General features: G+C 30.0%; 2 protein-coding genes across 2 annotated transcripts; one reads left to right on the top strand and one right to left on the bottom strand.

The window, feature by feature from the left end:
• Positions 1–8513: 8513 nt before the first annotated feature.
• On the top strand, positions 8514–9161 carry LOC131612802 (uncharacterized). The gene has a single exon (XM_058884549.1). It carries the CDS (start codon positions 8528–8530, stop codon positions 8966–8968), a length of 441 nt encoding a protein of 146 aa, XP_058740532.1. The 5' UTR covers positions 8514–8527; the 3' UTR covers positions 8969–9161.
• Positions 9162–9969: 808 nt separating this feature from the next.
• Positions 9970–12048, bottom strand: LOC131615009 (DNA damage-repair/toleration protein DRT102-like). The gene is made up of 2 exons (XM_058886531.1): positions 11592–12048; positions 9970–10046 (listed from the first exon to the last, which is right to left on the bottom strand). Exons 1-2 carry the CDS (start codon positions 12046–12048, stop codon positions 9970–9972), a joined length of 534 nt encoding a protein of 177 aa, XP_058742514.1.
• Between the last annotated feature and the right edge of the window lie 9519 nt (positions 12049–21567).

The raw sequence follows: 21567 nt of genomic DNA, 5'->3' as shown, positions 1-21567 counted from the left end.
AGATAAGGCAAGATAAAGATGCACTAGGGATTTTATAGAGGTTAGGCCTAACCACTTAGTCCACTCCTCTGCCCAAAAATTTATTCTTGAGAGTTTTTAGTAGGATGTTAGCTTTTTACAGGTTTTTCACACAAACCTCGTTGCAAATATACTGGAGTTTTACAATGGCCATCCTCCAAACTAAATAGGAGTTTAACCACAGATACCTCCCAACCAAACACGCGATTTTAACATTAGGACTATCTCGAATCAAACGAGAGCTTTTAACATCGAGTTAAGCTCACGAAATCAAACACATGATTTTAACAAGTTAATCTTGGGAGCCAAACAGATGTTTTACAATGTTCACCTCAACAACCAAACAAGAGCTTTTCAATTGGTTTAGCTCAACCAAAAACAACCTTCTCACAAGAGAAATATTAGTACAATGGGCCACACCAGAACTAATGAGAAAAAAAAATTCAAAATACACTTTCTAGTTTGCATGAAATGAGAAATGAGCCATTTATTTATAGTGCAAAGCGTGGCTCAAAAATAGAAACAATCCATGGAATTTTTAATGCTCATAAATAATTTTGCGTACCACATATTTGATTATGAAATTTAAATATAGAATGTTTTTAAATGGCATCAGAATCAGAGAGGGTTTTTTATCATTCAAAAGTGTGTGTATGATTTTCCCAAGTAATTCAATAGTTAATCTTATACCTCTACAGACATCGATCACTCAACACAGACAAGGCAAACTTTCACATTTCTTGTCTTTCATAACTCTGAAGATCCAAGATCTCCTTCTTGATACACCAAAGATTTTATCATCTGAGACTTGATTTCTTCTATCTTATGAGGCTTAATAAAGCTTCTTGGAAAATTCCATCATTAGAGAGATTGCTTGACTGAGATCATTAGGGATTCCATCAAACGCCACTTGACATTAGGTGTTGTCTTCTAGAGATAAGCTTTGACATCTTGATCTCCAAGTACCACAACTTGATTATTACATAAGATGAATACTTCATCTCATAATGTTGTCATCAAAACCAAATAGCTGAATACATTGTAGCATTCATTATACTTACAAGCACATAAATCCAGAAAAAATACCAAAACAACTTGAAATCATCCTAATTAGATAAATTTTATGGTATTTTACTGTGAAAGTTATGATGATAAATTAATGGGGGGACTAGCACACAAAGAACAGAAAGAAAACAAAGAGAAATTGCATAAAGCAACAAATAGCGACGCACCCATACATCATAGTGGCATTATTCAACTACAAATGGCCAAAGATACAGTTTAAAAATAACTATTATGTGATTGAAACATTCTTCCATAGAATTAACAAATTTCCAAAACAGAGCAATCAAACAAAAGTGGGGTGGTTCGGTCTAAGCGCATCGCAATTTGATGTTTTTAGAATTTTTTTCTATAAATTGTAAAATGAGTTTAGTCATTAGATTGTAATATTTAGAGAAAAAACATATTTGATACCCATGATCAAGAGAAATGATAACTACCATTAAGGAATTATCTATAGTCATTGTATATTTCAATTCTTGCTTTCTTACTTGTAATGGCCATGAATTCCTTAAAGATGAGTGTTTAGTTCTCTTAGATTAGGCTCCCCTTGGGTGATTTTTTTTCTTACAATATGAAACAATATATTTTTTCATAATTTTCGCTGTAATGAACCTCAATTTGATAGATTATATGATATTATTTAAGTTTAACGCTTTCTCTTATTTGTTGAATTGAGAATTGATTTAGATGAAAATTGAGACCTAATCAGAGATTTGCACATCCTATTATTATTATTATTATTATTATTATTATTATTATTATTATTATTATTATTATTATAGGTGTGTTATTATTGCTAGGAATAATCCATAAATAATATAGGCTATTAGTCTAATTTAACGTGTTATAAAACCTTCATGACTTAAAATTGTACTCCCCTAGATCTCCAAGGGGCCGCTTGAGACAAAGAGGGTTACTTTGCAATCAATTTTTTTATGTAATCATGTTTTATAAAATACTTTTCCTATTTGTTGTAGCTATATTCCCCTAGGATCTCGAGGGGGGGGGGGGGGGCTGCTTTAGACAAAATGGGTTTGTGATCAATTCAATGAGTAACAGTATTTTGTTAAGGTCATAATTTAAACAGATTCATTTTAGATTTAGTCACGAGTTTCTCACAAATGGTAGATGATACGAATGGGTAACTTAATTAATTTTGTTATCATATTCATTAACTATTACTCAAGCTCATTATTTTAATAATGAGTAAAAATCCAATCAATAACGCTTTGTGCACCCCCTCGTTAGGATTAAAACTTTAGCATTTTAATCGAAAGTAAAATCATCTTATCCTTGTACGAAGTTCACACAATCTTCGTGGATACGATAATTTACTCACCACATTAGAGTTTTTGTTGGTTCAACTATTGCATCTTAGAGAATGGCAACGACGATGACGAAGACAACAACAACGACAATAATGACAATGACAACAAAGACAACAACAACAACGACAATGATGACGACAACGACAACAATAACGATAATAACAACGACAATAATGATGCATATATTATTCCTACAAATTAATTATTCATACATATATATTGGATCAATTGCAAAAGAATATATTTTATAACTCAAATATAAAAATAAGAAAGATACATTATTCATTAATACTCTTTTGAAAAATTAATTAAATTTAAATGAAAATAATAATTATAAGAAAGCGCGTAGGGATCATTCTTATCTGATTATTGGGCTCTCTAATTAATATATACAAGTAAGTGGATCCAAAAATAATAATAGACTTTAAAATTCTGGAATTTCAAAATATATTTACATTTTATGAACAAGAATCCAACTGACACATTTATATACAAATGGTTAATCTTGAGGAAGAAGAGATATAATTAAATACATAATGTTGTCGTCGTCGTTGTCGTTCTCTAAGATGCAATATTTCTCTAATGGGGAGGGTATATTTAGAGACCTCTAGGGCCTAGGTGTTTTTTGGAGAGGGTCATCACCGACTCAATTAATAATGGACCGTTGAATCCTTATTTTCAAAGGAAATGTAGGTCAATTAAGGACCTGTTAATATATAAAATTAAAGTCTTTGTATTCCGATTGTCAACCAAATTATATGCATGAGATTGATGGATGTCGACGGAATTTGAGTTGGTGCGATAGATACTATGGTGCTTTCGAAGGCTTCAATTTCAACAATGGGCATATGTTACTCCCTCTGTTTCTTTTTAAGTGTTATTTTAGCAAAAAGCTCTTCAACCAAGATAGTAGATTGTTAGAGTTATTTTTCCTTTTATACCCTCATTTATTTTCTCTTTCTAAATAAATTCAATCATACATTATCTCTTTTTCCAATAACTAATTGAGAAAATAATTAATTTTATGAAAAATGTGAAGTGAAGTTATTGAGAAAGTAATGTATAATTGATAAATTATAACATTAAACTATAAAATGACACTTAAATAGAAACAAAAAATTTCTTCTAAAATGACACTTAAAAAGAAACAGAGGAAGTATAATATATTCAAGAAGGCATTTGGAAAGACATTCGAAGAAGTCATGCAAAGAGTCAAATATTGACATATTGCATTGATCAAGCAAACAACTCCTACAAAGAAGTTATCAGAAGTTATTATAAGTAGTTATCTAAAGGGACATGTGTCAATTTTAGACTAATGAAATTATTAAATAAGACACTTGTCAAAATATTAGATGTAAGAAGTTACTTCCTTTTTTCTATACATAGTTGTAATTACTATGTATTTAGGGGTTGGATCCTATTTTATGAATACCTTGTAACATCTACGCCGCGGGGGCAAACGAGTTCAGGGGTGGACAGAGATGGATTCCGACCATCCTTTACATTTTCAACCAATTTAAGATCGTTTTGTTTATTTTCCTTTTTCTCTTGCAATTCTACATTTCTTTTCATTTTCTTTATTTTTCTTTCTTTTGAATGCTCATTCGAGTGTTATTTCTTTTAAATTGTCATGAGACAACTTGTTTTATAAAAGTTATTGGAATCAATTCTAACATTAATAAGAACATGATTTTGTTCTTAAAGAATGCATGAAGTGATATCATAAATCACAAGACTTGAACGAATATCGTAAAAGGACTTTTATCCAGTCCTAAAGTGTTGATGAATAATGATTGTTTATATTACCAAAAATCGGTGTAAACAAGACCCTAACTTCTTTCTACCAAAAAAATGCTTTATCCCACGTTTCTCACAACTAAACATTAAGAAAGCTAAGGGAGACATTCCACCATTGCCTCTTTTTGGGCTGTCTAAAGGCCACACACTAGGCGGACCTTTCATGATTATAACATTACATTGGTGGAGTTATAATGTTTAACTAACTTTTAGTAAGAGAATAACTAACTTCATGGTCACAACATGTATAAATGTAAATCTTTGGTCATTTAAAATGGAATGAACACATATTATCAGAGAAAGAATATCTTATTCAATCTCTATGGCTCTGTTTGGTAAGCCATGTTTTTGAGCTTATAGCTTATGTCTTATGTCTTATAAACTCATATGATAATTTAGACCCGTTTGGTAACGGTCTTTTCATCACGAGCTTATAGCTTATTTTACTAGCTTATAGCTTATTTTCCAGACGCTATTTCAAATAGCATTTTAGCTTATGTCTTATAGCTTATCATTTTTTCTTCCTTTTTTATCCTTATTATTTTAATTAAAATCCATTTTTAACCCTTATAATTTATTTTAATTTAAAATAAAATAAATATATATTCAATATCTTTTATGTCATTTTACATTTATAAGTTAATTGAACCGCTAATTTTACCAAACACTTTAATTAGCTTATAAGCTATCAGTCTCAACCATCCGCTATAAGTTATAAGTCATCAGTCATCAGCCATCAGTCATAAGCTATAAGCTATCAGCTAGCTTATCAGTCAACCACTATTTTTACCAAACAGACCCTATATCTCTAAAATGTAAATCTTGAGCAATTTAAAATGGAATGAACACATATTATTTAAAGAAAGAATATCTTGCTCGATCTCTCTCTCATTGTTTTAAAAATCAGACCGAACTGTCCGTTCGAACTAGAAACTGGAGGGGTCACCGGTCTGGTCTAATTGTTGGACCGAATATGCTATTGAACCGGTGAGAACCGGTCAAAACTGGAAAAAAACCAGTGAACCAATGGTTTTAGAAAACCAGCGGTTCAAAGACATGCTTTTTTCCGTACAAAACAATGTTGTTTTCATGATTTTTATAATTAAAAATAATATATAATTATACTTTATTTGGAACAACTTTTCCCCTGTTTGCAATTAAACCTGATTTAAAATTTATTTAAATTTATTTTTTGTATTATTTTTTTTGCGAGTGATGATTATATTTAGAATTTGAATGTAAAGAATAAACATGTAAAATTATGATATTTTAAAATTTTGTAGGTGTTTTGATATTTTTTTAGAGACTGAGTCATCCAGTTCGATCGACTTAATAAATATATAGTATTGCAATAGAGACCGTTTATTCAATCGAGTTATTCAATTCAATCTGATTTAGTCATGCGATTCGACCAGTAACTCGATGGTTCAATCAATGAACCAGTGACCCAGTACCCTTACCGATTTGATGACCAGTCCAATTTTCAAAACATTGTTTTCTCTCTCATGCATTCTTGTTCATTCAATACTACGTAAAATGTTACGTAAAATGTTAGAGTTGTTAAAAAAAGATTTTAAATGAGAATTTGATACATATTTTACAATAAGATAGAATTTTAAAGATGTGTTAATGGTTTTTGTTATTTATTCTTATGGAAACATTAAAAAAAATAGTGACAAAATAAAAGTGACAGTTGTTTGAAATAAAGATTGTGAATGAATGAGATCATATAGAAAGCTTCTCAATAAAAAGACATTAAGAAAAACCAAATTGACAGTTCTTTATATATATATATATATATATATATATATATATATATATATATATATATATATATATATATATATATATATATATATATATATATATATATATATAGATAAACCAAATTGACAGTTCTTTATATATGTAGATAAACCAAATTGACATTATATATTAATTTTGATTAGTTAATATATAATGTTCAACGTTAAGAGAAAAAAAATTTGATTAAGAAAAAAATATCAAATTAAATTCTCAATAAAAGCTAAAGAATAAATAAATAAAATTTCTTCATTTGTACTATATACAACCCTCTTGTCAAGACACAATATTATGAAAATATAATTACAATTAATTTATCAATAGTATATTCCTTTTAAAATTATACTTCAATTATTAAAAAAAATAAATAGTTAGTTATTTGATTTTCTTATTCTAGTGTGAGACATTTTTGTGTAAAATTAGTTATACATTTTTGAAATTTGAAAAAGTGTATCATAAAGGTGGAAAACCGTTATACACATATAAAATTGAAAATTTATTTAATGCCTTTTATTTATTTTTTTATAAATTGAGCGCGCAACTGCAGAGACTAATCTCTCGAGCCGATATGACCATATAGGCAGTAAAGCTCTCCCTCATCCCTCGAGCCGGATAAGACCATATAGATACCTCTGATTAAGTTGGAAGAGATCCTTACCATCTTACCCAAGTGCTCTTAGATAATGCCTTCCATTTTTTTTTGATAAGTATACCTTTCAATTTACTTTAAAGGGATAGTACTTTAATACATATTGACTAAATAATTATTGACATTTTTTTATAATACATTAAACAATTTAATTATTATGTAATTTCACATATTTATCTTTTAGAATAAACATTTTAATATATATATATATATATATATATATATATATATATATATATATATATATATATATATATATATATATATATATATATATATATATATATATATATATGACAAAGTAACAAATAATATTTTATCAAATTTAAAAAATAATAAATAAAAATTATTAGTTTTTATAAAGTGACGAGTAAAAAATAGAGATTATTTTCATCTAAAAACTTTTTAACATATTCAATCATATCGTGTTAAGTAAATATTTGTAAATAAAATTTTAAAATCAAATTGAAATTGACATTATATATTAATTTTGATTAGTTAAATATATAAAAAAAAATTATACTACCAATATATAAAAGTAAAATATTCTAAAAAGAAGTTACTTACATATTATAAAAAGAAATAATAAATAAGTAAAATAAAATATATTGTTTTGGTTCTGTAAGAACTTATTAAACTTTATACTTTTCTTAATATAAAAAGATTTGATTGGGTGAGATGTATAAACAATTGCATTAAAAAAATAAACATTTATATTTTATAACTCTCTCATAATTCTATTTAAAAAAAAATATATTCTTTTATAAATGCAACCATACCAGAAAATAGGGGTGCTCAAAACCAAACCAACCCAATAGAAAACCGCAAACCAAACCAAACCAAACCGAAACCGCAAAAAACCGCATTTAGTTCGGATTAGTTTGGGTCATCTTTTAATAAAACCGCACGGTTCGGTTCGGTTTGCGGTTTGTATTTTGTAAACCGAACCAAACCGAATCAAACCGCATTATGTTACAACCTAACTTTTACTTAACTCACATCCAACCCAAACTTAAATGTATTATACCTTAGCCTTATGATTAAGAACAATTTTCTCGTCCTTACACATATGATTTTAGTCCCGATCTTCTCAAATCTCTAATAGTATTATCGCGCCTTCTTTGCCACATACATCTTCCCTCTTTTTCTATAATCTCTACTCTCTTATATTCTTTCTTTTTTACCTTCTTATTTTTATGCAAATGTTCCCTATTTCAGTTTCATTTTTATCGCACATCTTCTTCTCTAATCTCTCAACTCTTTTGTTTTTTCTTTTTCACCTTCACTAATCTCTCATCTCTTCTATTTTTTTGTTTCATTTCTAATAATTTTTATATTGTTTTATACTATTATTTTATGTTTATTATTTAACTTTTGTCTAATTTAATTTTTACATATTAAATAGAAAGTTGTTGTCAAAACATGACGAGTTTTGTTGTTATTTGATAGTGTATAAATGTCTAAATACAAAGTTATATTGTCATCTATATGTATATATTGTTCAATAAAATATTTGTAAAAAACCGAACCAACCGAACCGAACCAAACCGCATTAGTTTGGTTTGGTTTGGTTCGGATTTTTTTTAAAAGCCAACCGAACCAAACCAAACCGCACGATTTTTTCTCTTGCGGTTCGGATGATTTTTTTCGTCAAAACCGCCCAAACCGCACCGCGATCACCCCTACCAGAAAACACAAAGAAACATTTCAATAAATAAAATTAAATATCATTAATACTATTTTTGCAAAATAAATAAATCATTAATATTTTAGATATATTGTCTGTTTAATAAGACATTTTTAAAGTACTATATAAGAACCCAACACAAGCTAATGAAACCACACAACAGAAGAAAACAAAACAATGTCGTTGGTAACAGAAGAAATCAAGTCCAAGTCAGAGGTATACCATGGAGACGAACTAGGGCGAGTGAAATCCAAAGAGCTTCTTGCTGAAATCTGTCTCCCCAATGGTTTGTTACCATTGAAAGACATCATTGAAGTTGGTTACAACAGAGAAACAGGTTTTGTTTGGTTGAAACAGAAGAATAGCATAACACACAAGTTTGAAAAGATTGGGAAGCCTGTTATTTATGCTACTGAAGTTACTGCTTGTGTTGAGAAAGGTAAGATTAAGAAACTGACTGGTGTTAAAACCAAAGAGCTTATGATTTGGGTTACACTATGTGATATTTATGTTGATGATCCACCAACTGGGAAAATCACTTTCAAAACGCCTTCTGGACTTTCTAGAAGTTTTCCTGTTTCTGCTTTTGAAATTGAAGATACTGTCAAAGAGGTTTAGTTTAGTTTAGTTTCATCTGGTTGGGTTCATTGGTAGAAAATTTCAATTAATAAGTTACGTTACTTTTAATTTGGACACTTGCAAAGCATAGTAGCAGTGTTGTTGAAGTTGAGTAATAAATATCGTCTTTTGTTATCCTTCCAATAAAAAATGGAATGTAATAAAATTTAGGGTTAATATCTATTTTGTCTCCTGTCATTTGTCATGTAAGCGAAGTTTAAAAAACTCCCGTATAATAAAAATAGTTTTAATTTACCCCTGTCATATTAAAATGTCATGTGATTCTCCATGTAATTGCCCTTGTCAAATTACTGAATTTTGAAAAATCTTCCAACCAAAATTAGTATTTTTGAAAAATCCCGGTAATGTTATGATTAAATTTCTCAAGAGTCCCCCTATATTATAGGAGACAAAATAAATATTAACTCTAAAGTTTATTATCATAGTTATTTAAATTAATTATTGTTAATATTATCATATTTATAAAATGAGAGATGAGAGTAACAAATATATAACAATGAATTAATAAATTTTTTATTAAAATATTAATGTGGAAATAACCCTTTCCCTTCTTTAATCAGGTGTCATATCCCAAATTTTGACCCTAAGATCATACATCATTTGCATCTTAATCATCAATCAAGAGTTTCATCTTAAAGCTCTACATATCAAAGCCTATAAAGCAACATATGAATGGGATCAACCATATCTTACAGTATTGAAAGACACATCGGGTCAAGGAATATTATTCTCATCAAATCCTTCACTTCACATTTCTGCATATTCTGATCTTCTCACCAAAGCTTTGCAAAGGAATTTTTTTCATGATCTTATAGACAAGTTAGAAATCTGCATCATATATCTCCCAAGTTGAGGGGGAGTATAAAAGGATGTTAAAAAATGTAGCCCTAGATGAAACACACAAAACCTCATAGTATTATTATCATTTGCCAGTTACAAGTACAACTTTATTGTGAAAGAAAATAGATTTTGATATTGAGTCAAACAATTTTTTTGGCTAAACAAGCTCCTCCCTTTCCAATCTTTGGCATGTCAATCAATGATCTATCCAGAAGCTCTATGAGGGCAAGGTCGTGTTTTAAGTGATGTCAAAACTTGCAAATTCAAGTATGGACGTGCCTCAAACCAACAAGACAAATTAGGAAGCACTAATAATCTCAAAATTGGTATTTTTGGGTATTCAAGAGGTATAGGTCGACCTATACTAAACTCAGGTCAACTCACAAGCTCAAAAATTGATGTTTTTGGAGATTTGAAGTGTTCAGGTCGACCTACAGATCTTTCAGGTCGACGCATGGAAACTTTGGGAAGTCACGGGTTTGCACAGGTCGACCCTCAGGTCGACTCATCCTGAAATTCTTGTTGGGGCAGCATGCGTCGATGCATGGCCCTGTTTAGGTCGACGTAAGGATTTTTGAATAGACCTCGGGTTTGCTCAGGTCGACCCTTAGGTCGACGCATGAAGGGCTTAGGTCGACGCACACAATGCTTAGGTCGACGCATACCAAGTTTTTCTTTCTCTGCTGAAGCCACGGGTTTGCTCAAGTCGACCCTCTCAGTTGCTCAGGTCGACCTGTCACTAAGAAAAGCTGTTTTTTTACTGTTTTCTACTGCTTTGGCTCCACATGACATATAAATGATTCATTTTGGTTATTTCAAAAACAACAAGAAAAGTGAAAATAGACACAAAGCTCTCATCATCTTCAACCTTTCACTCATCGATTGATAATCACACATAACAATCTTTATCAATCAAGGTGAGGAACGTGCGTTGATAAGGTTCGACGGTAGATTCGGTTCTTGTTCGAGTTAAGAGTTAGTGGGTTTTTCTTGAATAAAATCTTAGGGTTTTATCCTCCAAGATCAAGTGTGATTTGGGGGTTTTTGACGGTTGATTCACTTCACAATTATTCAGTCGTGCTTAAGAGTTTGAGGGATCGGTGATTCGCTCAACAAGCTAGCAACAACCGGAGGGTAGGGAAGGAAGGATCGGGGTCGAGATTCATCAAGATCATCGACAATCACTTGTTTCTACTTGAATCAAGGGAGGAGAAGAGTTTAATTTCAATTTTACTGCATAATTGTAGTTGGTGATTGGTAACTTCTTCTCTTGTGAACAATTTGCATTCAATACAATTTATCCTAATTCTATTTGGAATTAGGGGCAGACGTACCCTACGCGAGGACGACAAGGGGAACAGCCTAAACAAACTCCGTGTTCTTTTTCGTTATCGCAATTCTCTTTCGTTTTTGTGTGTGGCAAAGTTTGTGTTTCGTGAAGAGTTGAAAGTTGGTGACATATTGCTCACCAAGTGTTTGGCAAAATACCAAACACAACATTTGCCACCATTTCTAACAAACAGTATATTGTGAGTAATGACTACTAGTGTGCAACTTCAATAATTGATAATTTCGTCAAACCGTAAAATTCTAATTCATCGATTGTTCATTGGTTTACGCATATCCGGCTTCTAATAACTAAGTTGCTCTAGACGATATTTTCTTTCTGAGGCAATAAAGTTTTTAAACACAAAAAAATTGTTAAAGTTTGAAAACGAGGATCTATTCACCCCCTCTAGATCCACCTTATCGTCTAATAAGCTCTTCCACCTCTTTTGACATGGTTTGTGTCCACTAGCAAGACAAGGAGCCTTGAACTCGGCGTTCAGCCATGCATGGATTATCTCAACACGTGTCTTAGGTGATGTGAAAATGCCAGAAAGAGCAAGAAAGTTTGCATTGTTGATGGATCGAGCATTAACAACTTCCCAAGGATGAAGACAAGTAGCAGCATACACGTTCGTTAATTTGTTCGCAAAAATGGAGACGCCAACACTTGTGCCACAAGCAACTAGGCCTATAATCTGTGGAGAAGTATATGAGGCGGACAAAGAGACAAGGCGTCCGACCTCGGCACCAGCAATATCGTAAGAAGAGAAGAGTCCAAGATCTTCGAACTCGATGTTGAGGGCACGAAGGTGAGGGAGGAGAGCGTCTTTGAGAGGAGTTCCGAAGATATCGGCTACGAGAATTTTGATATGTTTGGTGGAGAGTGCCATAGATAAATGATGATTTCTGCTTCTGATATTAGGACAAGAATGAAGAAGATGAAATAAAACGGTACAATTTATAAAATAAATAAAGACATCTAGATAACGAAACATCAATTCAAAATATATTTAAATATAAATTTAAATAAATAAATAAAATATTTCTTATATAACAAATAGTAAACTTTTGTGCATTTCTTATTTTATTACCTTTAATATTGAAGTAGATTTAATATTAATTAATACACACGATGTGGGACTTATTTAATACTAAGCCACTACCTTAGTCTTCCACACACAGCTTCTTTTTCTTCACAGCTTCTCCAGATCCATATTCAATTGATTTTATAGCTTTCAATTATAACTCTAACATAGACTATTTGTGTTGACAATCCTTTCCTATTAATAAAGTAACTAGTAATGAATGAAATTAATGTGCTCTTCATTATCTTGAATGAAATCATGACATAACATTTCAATAGACACGGTAGAAACAAAAATTAAAGAAAAATAATATCATATGGTGAAATTACTCAATCAAGGATCCATTAAATTGAATGAAATGAAATATAATGAGATAGCAAAGGTGATGGAAATCATCAAAAGTTCAAGCTTTTCAAAATATAGTGTAAAAAGCTAAAATTTCTCTCTTGAATGTTGAAGAAATTTACAAAGAAGGTGATGCAAAGTAACTGACATCTCTGTAATTTCATTTGTTTGAGTCTTAGATTCTAAAGCTTCTTAACTCAAAATCATAGTATTATTATAGTACTATATATGAAACACATGTACAATGTTAGTTTGTGTAATTGGTGACATTTAGATTTTACACAGTTATTAAGACGGAGCTGAAATCTTTCTCTTACAATTATGTTTCCACATTTGAGATTGCAAAATTGTGTTATACTTAGACACAAATTTGAGTTAAATACTCTAACAAATTCAACAGCAACAGAGGTAACAACCCAGTTACATTCTCATTCACTCTTCTTTATTTCTCTATCTGTGTTTTTTTGTATAAAGTTTAAAGACATGGGTAGATAGGTCTTTTTCATCTTTATTTTCAAGGTTGTTTCTCAAGACTTATAATGCTTCGGATGAGTCTTATTTTGCAGCAGTAACAACATGTTCTCATAGTTTTGATGGAATTAATGGCTCCCACATCTTGTGGGTTCTATTTAATTTGACTGTATATATAGCATTTACAAACAATAAGACTATGTACAATGGGGGTGTTGAATTTTTTTTTCAACTGTTGAATTGAATTACTTTGTGTTGAAAGAATTCAACATGTTGAATGAATGAGAGTGGGGGCCACGCCACATACAATATTTTGCAAAATCCTATTGGTTGTTGTGATTATTTGAATTTTCAGTGTGTTGTGAATGGTGGTAAAGTAGGGTGTTGAATTTTATTAAACAAAACTATTGTAGTGAGTAAAAGTTGAATGTGTGTTGAATTATTAGGTGGAAGAGAGAGAAGATGATGTGGAGTATAAAAAGTGAAAAAGTAGGGTGTTGAATTTGGAAACCATTGTAAATAGTCTAAGATAATAAAACTCTAACTTAGAGAGTTGGGCAATTAATTTGATTTTAAAATTAATTCTCAAATAAATTTCTAAAAATCACTTTTTAAGTGAGAGCATTTTCTCTCTCCTCCATCATTAAAATTCTTTCTGTTAATGAATCCAATGATTGATACATAATCTACATTATTCTGTGTCATTCTTTTTCATAATATATCACATTATACTTTTTATACATTTAATAAAATAATATAAATATAAATATAACATTATACCTTTTATAATTTTTGTAATTAAAAATATATCACATTATACTTTTTATAATATGAATATTTAATAAAAATATTCTACCAAAGATGCCCCATCTCATCCTAGGAGCATACAAGACTTCTTTCCAGTTGCATGTAACATTCTAAAGATGCCCCATCTAAGCTATCTTGAAAACCATGCATCATCAATTTGTCATCACGTACATGAGCCGCCATCTTCCTACAGAACATCTTCAAATGATTGTTGGGACAACTCAAACCCTTGTACTTCTTAAAGTTAGGGACTTTGAACTTTGGTGGAATTACCACATCAGGTACAAGGAACATCTCAAGGGCGCTCAGACCAATGGAGTTCTGTCCTTGCATGTTCTTCACTTGTTCAACTAGTTCTCTCCACCTTTTCAGGGCTTCAGATTCATGAGTAGCAACTTGGTTAAATACAAGAACGACTTCAATATGACGTTGTGCTTCATAATCATCTGGTAATTCTTCATCGTCGTGATGATTTGAAATGTTACTAGCTTGGGCATTATGCTTCCCTGGAACATTGTTTCCATCAGTGGTTGCAGGGATATGCACCACTTGGGATTGACAGGGAGTTCCCTCAATCCATGTTTTTAGGTCATGTTGTGTAAATTGGTTGCTCATGAATCTGATTGTGTGCCAAAATTGATATTTTTCTTTACATGAAGTTGATGTTTGGAAATGTCAGCATGTCATTTGATTCGTATGCTTTTGTGATGAACTGAATTTGCATTGAATGCTGTATAATTGTCCGTCGCTCTACACTGTCATTGATTTGCGCTTTGAATCACCCTATTCGGAATTGATATGATTTGTCCATCTGATGCAGGTTTGAAAAAAGAATGAAGATGAAGCCAAGGTCATGGAATCCGAATCATTTGCAACAATTTGAGCCCAAATTTCCTCATGAGGTAACCTTGCTCTCTTCTTGAATGTCCTGTCTTGAAATTAAGGGTCCAACATTTGTGTTATTTTGATATGATAATGCAGCATATTTCTTTGGTTATTATGGCATGTTTGAATTGAACCTCATTTTTTGTATAATGCATTGCAACAACATAGCCTTGGATTAAGTGTCTTTCTGACTTGCTTGTGAACCAATTTTGATCATGCATCTATTGATTGAACTGAAGTTGGATTGTTCTGTTATGGTTTGAATTGCCAAAATGAAAACACCAAGTGTTTGTTCTTTTGAAATTTTACCATGTTTAGACTTGCCTTGTAGATTTGAACTGGATGTCCATAATGCTTATGTTTTAGCAGACTTGGTGCATGACATAACTTTCAAAATGAAACCTTTACTTGGCATTTTTGGATATTTTACTTTGCTTGGCACCACTGTTTTCACAGGTTTGAATTCGTGAGATGCATATCAGGACCGCTTCAAATGGTGACTCCAACAGTGGATGAACATGCAGGATCATGAATGGGAACAGAATTTGAACCTTATGTGCCAAGAAGGAATTTTGAATCAATTTGGAATTGCTTGAACTTGCACCTTTTGATGGTTGGAGTTTAAGAACAAGTGGTAGTAACCGGTGATCGTCCGAACCGTCCTTCATCTAAACCTCAAGACTTGTGGTTTTGCACGAATTGCCATACAAACTGCTCGTAATTTCCGCACTTCTTATTTAAACTTGAGTTTTGTGGTTTAATATTGTAACTCTCTTATTTTTTGTATTATGCAAATTCAACTGTGCAAGACTTATTGTTTGTGTCAATTATTAAAGCATTGCTACTCAAACCGTGAACTTTCTTTCATACCTTTTCTTGGATGAAAACTAAGATCAAATGGATCTCAAGAATTCCAAATCAAATGAATAAACACGTGGTGCCATACTTAAGTTCAAACATGTCAAACAGGTTTCTTTTCTTAGTGAATTTTGTATACTATAACTTGAAGCTCATCATTACAGTCCAGAATTTGCACTGATTTTGAAGGTATAGCTTGGGAATTAAGATATCACTTGAATCTACCTTGTACAAATTAAGATCTTTCCTCTTACTTGTAACCAAACCTAAGGGGCTCCTTCAAACTTGAATCAAATCTCATTCCATAAGTTAAAACTTAAAGACCAAATTTGGTAGTGACTTGAATAAAAAAGCCAATCTTTGCAAATGACTTCTAACTCAGGAGATGATGCATTGTAAATTACAAAAATTTTGAAATTAGATAAAATGATGCAAATGTTATGAATTGGATTGGATGTATGCCATGGATGAACATTAGATGATATCCAAAAAGGAGGGTAAAATTTAGGATATGACAGAAAAAGCAATTAATTAAAAATATAAGTTTTAAAATTTTTGTAATTAAAAATACTATATTAAAAATATATCACATTATATTTTTTATAATATTAATATTTAATAAAAATATTGTATCAAAATACATATATCACCTTACACTTTCAATACTATAAATATAAAAATAAATATAATCAATTTAAATAGTATACTATAAATAAAAATATAGACATAGCATTATATTAATTCACATGCGAGAAGTGGGCCTTCCTTACGCGGGTGACCCCAAGACATGTCTCAAAGATTCAGGAGTGTGAGTCGTAATTTAATAGGGAAAATCCCCAAACTTCTTTCAGATGGAGAAGCGTGAGAGTGTTGGGAAGCAAACTTGTTTTACAATGATGAAAGAAGTATATGAAACATGTGTTAGTGAGATGGATTGTGTTAATTCTAACACAAGAATTGTGTTGAGAAATGGTTGCAACACCACATTTTTACTCGTTTCTTGGTGCGGTCATCCCTTGTGAACCTTATTCAGGATCATTATGCTATCAATTCCAAACCTCTGGATTCTGATTTCTTATATAAAGGTTCTTAGAATTTTCCTATTCATATAACTAACTTAATTCCTAATTTGTTTTTGATGGCTAATCAGGTTACTCTTCCTTTGGATAGCATAGTAGATAGCAGAGTTTGCATTCATTATGGCTCTGATGATTTAACTTTGAAAGATGCATATATCTTCAAGAAAGATATCACTTCTCCTCTTGTGCGGTCCAATCAAATTTGGAATACGAATATTCCCCCTTCTACGGCGTTTATTGTCTGAGGCTCTTCCATAATCGATTGCCTATAGATGATAACCTTTTGTTCCGTGGTTGTCACATACCTTCGATGTGCAATCTTTGTAACTATCAACAGGATTCATTAGAGCATATCTTCTTTTTTCCGTCCTTTTGCTTTGCATCTCTGGCACTGGCTTTTCAATATGATAAAGATTCATGTAGTGTCTAACATTTTAAGTACTATGGATATTTGTGACAACAATTGGAGCCCTCAGTGCAGAGTCATTATTCAAGCTTCCATTGTTCATATTATCAATTATATTTCGATTCCTAGCTCCTCCATTCATGAATTCACTATCATTAAGGATTTCAATGTCAAGTTGCATTCGCATAAGGCTCTGCAAATCATTGAAGTTATTTGGAAGCTCCATACACATGGTTGGTTAAAATGTAACATAGATGGCTCCTACTCCACTGACATGGCTTCGTGTGGCGGTTTGTTCAGAAACTCTTTGGGTGTTTTTGTTTTCGATTTTGCTTTAAAGCTTGCTTGTCCTTCCTCCATTCATGTTGTACTTCTGGGTTATTAAAGTCGTTAGTTATTCCCGTCATTTCGGATGAAATATTCTTTAAATTGAAACAGACTATTCTTTTGTTTTTTTGGCTACCCAGGAGCCTAAGCTCGTCCCTTGAATTATTAGGAACATTTGATTTAATTGTTTAGCTAAAATTAAGCATTTCAGATTTCATGTATCTCATATATACAAAGAAGAAAACTATTGTGCATATTTGTTAGCATTTTTTCCTATGAAATCTATTTCACCACTGTCTTAGAATAAACCTCCGGATGCCCTAATTTATTCATAATAAATTGGGGCTTCCTCATTATCGTTTTGTTTATTTATAGAAGGTTTTGGTCTAATCGCCTTCTTTTGTTTTTCTTTTTTTAATATATTATTTAAAAGAAATTTACTAATTATGAGTTAGTATATATATATATATATATATATATATATATATATATATATATATATATATATATATATATATATATATATATATATATATATATATATATATATATATATATATATATATATATATATATATATATATATATATGCGCGCAGTTTGTGTTATATAATTTTTTTTTTGTATTTATTGCTTTGCATTGAATTTTTTTTGTTAATATATTTTTTGAAGTTATACAAGAATCTTAGCTTCTATCTAAATTATTTTACTTGTTTTTTTGATACAATTTTTATTTTACTTCTTATTTTTTCGAATTATAATATGTTAGACATACATACTTACGTAATTAGTGACTTTATAAAGAAATTAAACCAAATCAATTCAGTTCCAATTTTATATGTTTTAGTGAGTGTACAATTTTATAATTTAAACTGGTGTTTGATCCATTTATAACAAAAAGAAGAAAAAAAATTGATGATTCATAATGTCCTAATATATTATCTTATGTTTTTTTAAATTAAAATATAGAATAAATAGAAATACAAGATTTTAAATATTAGGATTTTATTTATTCATTTGTATATTAGTGTTAGGGACACTCCAAATTTATGTTTTAAATATTAAAAATAAATAATTTTTTAAAAGTCATTAAAACTTCAAAATAAAATTTGAATTGTACAATTTAAACGTTAAAATGTGTCTTATTTTACAAGGAAAAACCTAGAGTTGTAATCGCATTGGTTTGTACTCATTGTTGGTCAAAAAAAGATCCGAATGGATGATATTTCTATTGGTTTAGTTTGGTTTAGTTTATTTTTTAACATTTAAAAAAAAAAAATCCGAAACGGCAATCTTGTTCTTCATACGTAAGGTATTATTCTTCTTCTTTATTCTCTCATTTTCGTGTATGTTGTTGTTATGTTTCAGATGATTTTCATATGATTTTCTTGTTGTTAGATAGTTTATGGTTTTTTTATTGTTGTATGTTGTTGTTGATAAATGTCTATTGACATGATTTTGATATTAATTACTTTGGTTTCTCAAATTATTTAGAGGCCCTATTCTAATATGGAAAATAGGCCTCTAATAAAAATGTAATTATTTTTAAAAAATCAACTTCTATTTAAATCGTAAATAATATATCAAATAGCTTCCTACTGGTGTAAAAATTTAATTTAAACATGTCTAGAAATTGTATCACCCTTTTTTACATCGAAATTTTTCTTGATTTTGATTGTAAAAACAATTGTTTGATTTATTTACAAAATTATCACTATCTTTTTTCATATTTTATATGTTTAAATTATAATTCATCATAGTTATTCTTTAATATTTTCCTTCTAATTTATATAAGTTAATATCTACATTGATGCTGGTTAATATTATCAAAATAATGGAATTGTTAAAATTAATTGAATATTTATTCTATGTTGTAATCATCACAAATATTAGATTATAGATAAAATGGAATCTCACATTGATCAAGACACTATACTTTAGTTTCATTTTTAAATAATGAGAACTCTTTAATTTAAGGTTCACACCCATATCTTTGAGAAGTTTCATATCTTTTGCTTGTGGAAATGGAAGAACGAAATATTTTATAAATATTGGTGTACATTTTCTTATTTATCAAATGCTAGCCATTGACGTCCTCTCTTATTGCCTAAGATAATAACCTATACATGATTTAGCAGAAATGATAACAAGTTGGTGAGTGTAGTCCAACGACTGGGTTATGGTTTCGGTAGCCTCATTGGAACCTTTATAATTGTATATAATATAAAGGTCACTCTTGTTCTTCATACATAAAGGTATTATTCTTTTTCTTTATTCTCCCATTTTCGTGTATGTTATTGTTATGTTTCACATGATTTTCATATGATTTTCTTGTTGTTAGATAGTTTATGGTTCTTTTATTGTTGTATGTTGTTATTGATAAATGTCTGTTGACATGATTTTGATATTAATTACTTTGGTTTCTCATATTTTGTTGTTGTCAGGGCCGTCTCAAATCATTTAGAGGTCCTGTTCTAATATGGAAAATAGGCCTCTAATAAAAATGCAATTATTTAAAAAAAAAAATCAACTTCTACTTAAATTGTATATAATATAACAAATAGCTTCCTCGTAAATAACATAAAGATAATTATCTAAATGAACGACTTCACTTTTAAAAATCGTTTTAATGTTCGATTAAGAAAGAACTGGTGTAAAAATTTAATTTAAACATGTCTAGAAATTGTATCACCCTTTTTTACATCGAATTTTTTCTTGATTTTGATTGTAAAAATAATTGTTTGATTTATTTACAAAATTATCATTATCTTTTTTCATATTTTATATGTTTAAATTATAATTTATCATAGTTGTTCTTTAATATTTTCCTCCTAATTTAAATAAGTTAATATCTACATTGATGCTGGTTAACATTATCAAAATAATGGAATTGTTAAAATGAATTGAATATTTGTTCTATGTTGTAATCATCACAAATATTAGATTATAGATAAAATGGAATCCCACATTGATCAAGACACTATATTTTAATTTCATTTTTAAATAATGAGAACTCTTTAATTTAAGGTTCATATCCATACCATTGAGAAGTTTCATATCTTTTGCTTGTGGAAATGGAAGAACGAGATATTTTATAAATATTGGTGTACATTTTCTTATTCATCAAATGCTAGCGATTGACGTCCTCTCTTAAGTGGAGGAATCCCAATATATGCAAAGTAAGTATTTCAATATAAAAAAAATGAGGCCCCTTAAAATCATGAGGCTCTGTGCTAAAGGTCAGTTTGCACTTGTCTTCAACCGGACATGGTTGTTGTTGACAAATATTTTTCCATATTCTCTCTTCTTCGTGTATGTTGTTGTTATGTTGATCTTATTGTTATACATGTTGATAAATTTTGTTGGATTACAATGTCATGCTAGTTTATAGTAACATGATGTTTTTTTCATGGTGTTTGTAGGATTAAAATTCACATAGTATGATTGTAGTTTACATGATGGTTTGTGGTTCACACAGTATGAAAAAAAATACAAGGATGAAGCTATTCATCCTCTTTGTATTATTTCATAGTAACACAAGTAAATCAACTTTAACTTTATTATGAGACAATCGGTTTTTCAATTAAAAGTATGTGTGTTATTGATAAATGTTGTTTATGTTGTTGTTGTTGATGTTGTTTTGTGTTTTTTATTAATAAATGGTTTTTTATGTGCAACTAGCAAGTGGTTATGGTTCATTACTTATCACTTAAAGCTTCGAGAAACGGTTAATTAGTTATGAAGTTATCGCAATCTATGTTAATTAATTGAAATTTTGGTCGATAAATATTGTTAGTGAGTTTGTTATATCATATGCGATTGTTTGTTTCACTAACCCTTCACTGAATTTGCACTCATTTAAATAGATTTTTAAGATAATAATTAAAAAAATTAAATTATTCTTGAAAACCAACTTAGACGATCTAATATTTCTTCTAATTGCATGCATCTTGTAAATCATAATTTTCCCTTTAGCGTTTAGAATTTCATTCAATGCCACAAACTCTTCAAAACAATATTGATAAATGGATGTCAGTATGCGTCTTTCATTCAAATCTTGATGTTTGAAAAATATACTAGAAAAGAAGAGGAAATCAAATCAAATCCTATAGGCTAAAGAGGAAATCATGATTTACAAGAGGCATGC

The sequence above is a fragment of the Vicia villosa genome, linkage group LG6 (genome assembly GCF_029867415.1).
Source record: "Vicia villosa cultivar HV-30 ecotype Madison, WI linkage group LG6, Vvil1.0, whole genome shotgun sequence".
Classification (NCBI taxonomy): Eukaryota; Viridiplantae; Streptophyta; class Magnoliopsida; order Fabales; family Fabaceae; genus Vicia; species Vicia villosa.
Note: the sequence above shows the minus strand (reverse complement) of the source record. Positions and strands in the feature narration are given on the sequence as shown.

Coding starts and splice junctions, on each gene's coding strand:
- LOC131612802 (XM_058884549.1), top strand. CDS start 8,528: ATGTCGTTGGTAACAGAAGAAATCAAGTCCAAGTCAGAGGTATACCAT.
- LOC131615009 (XM_058886531.1), bottom strand. CDS start 12,048: ATGGCACTCTCCACCAAACATATCAAAATTCTCGTAGCCGATATCTTC. Junction 10,047..11,591: donor ATGTCAAAAGAGGTGGAAGA/GCTTATTAGACG, acceptor TTGCCCTCATAG/AGCTTCTGGATAGATCATTG.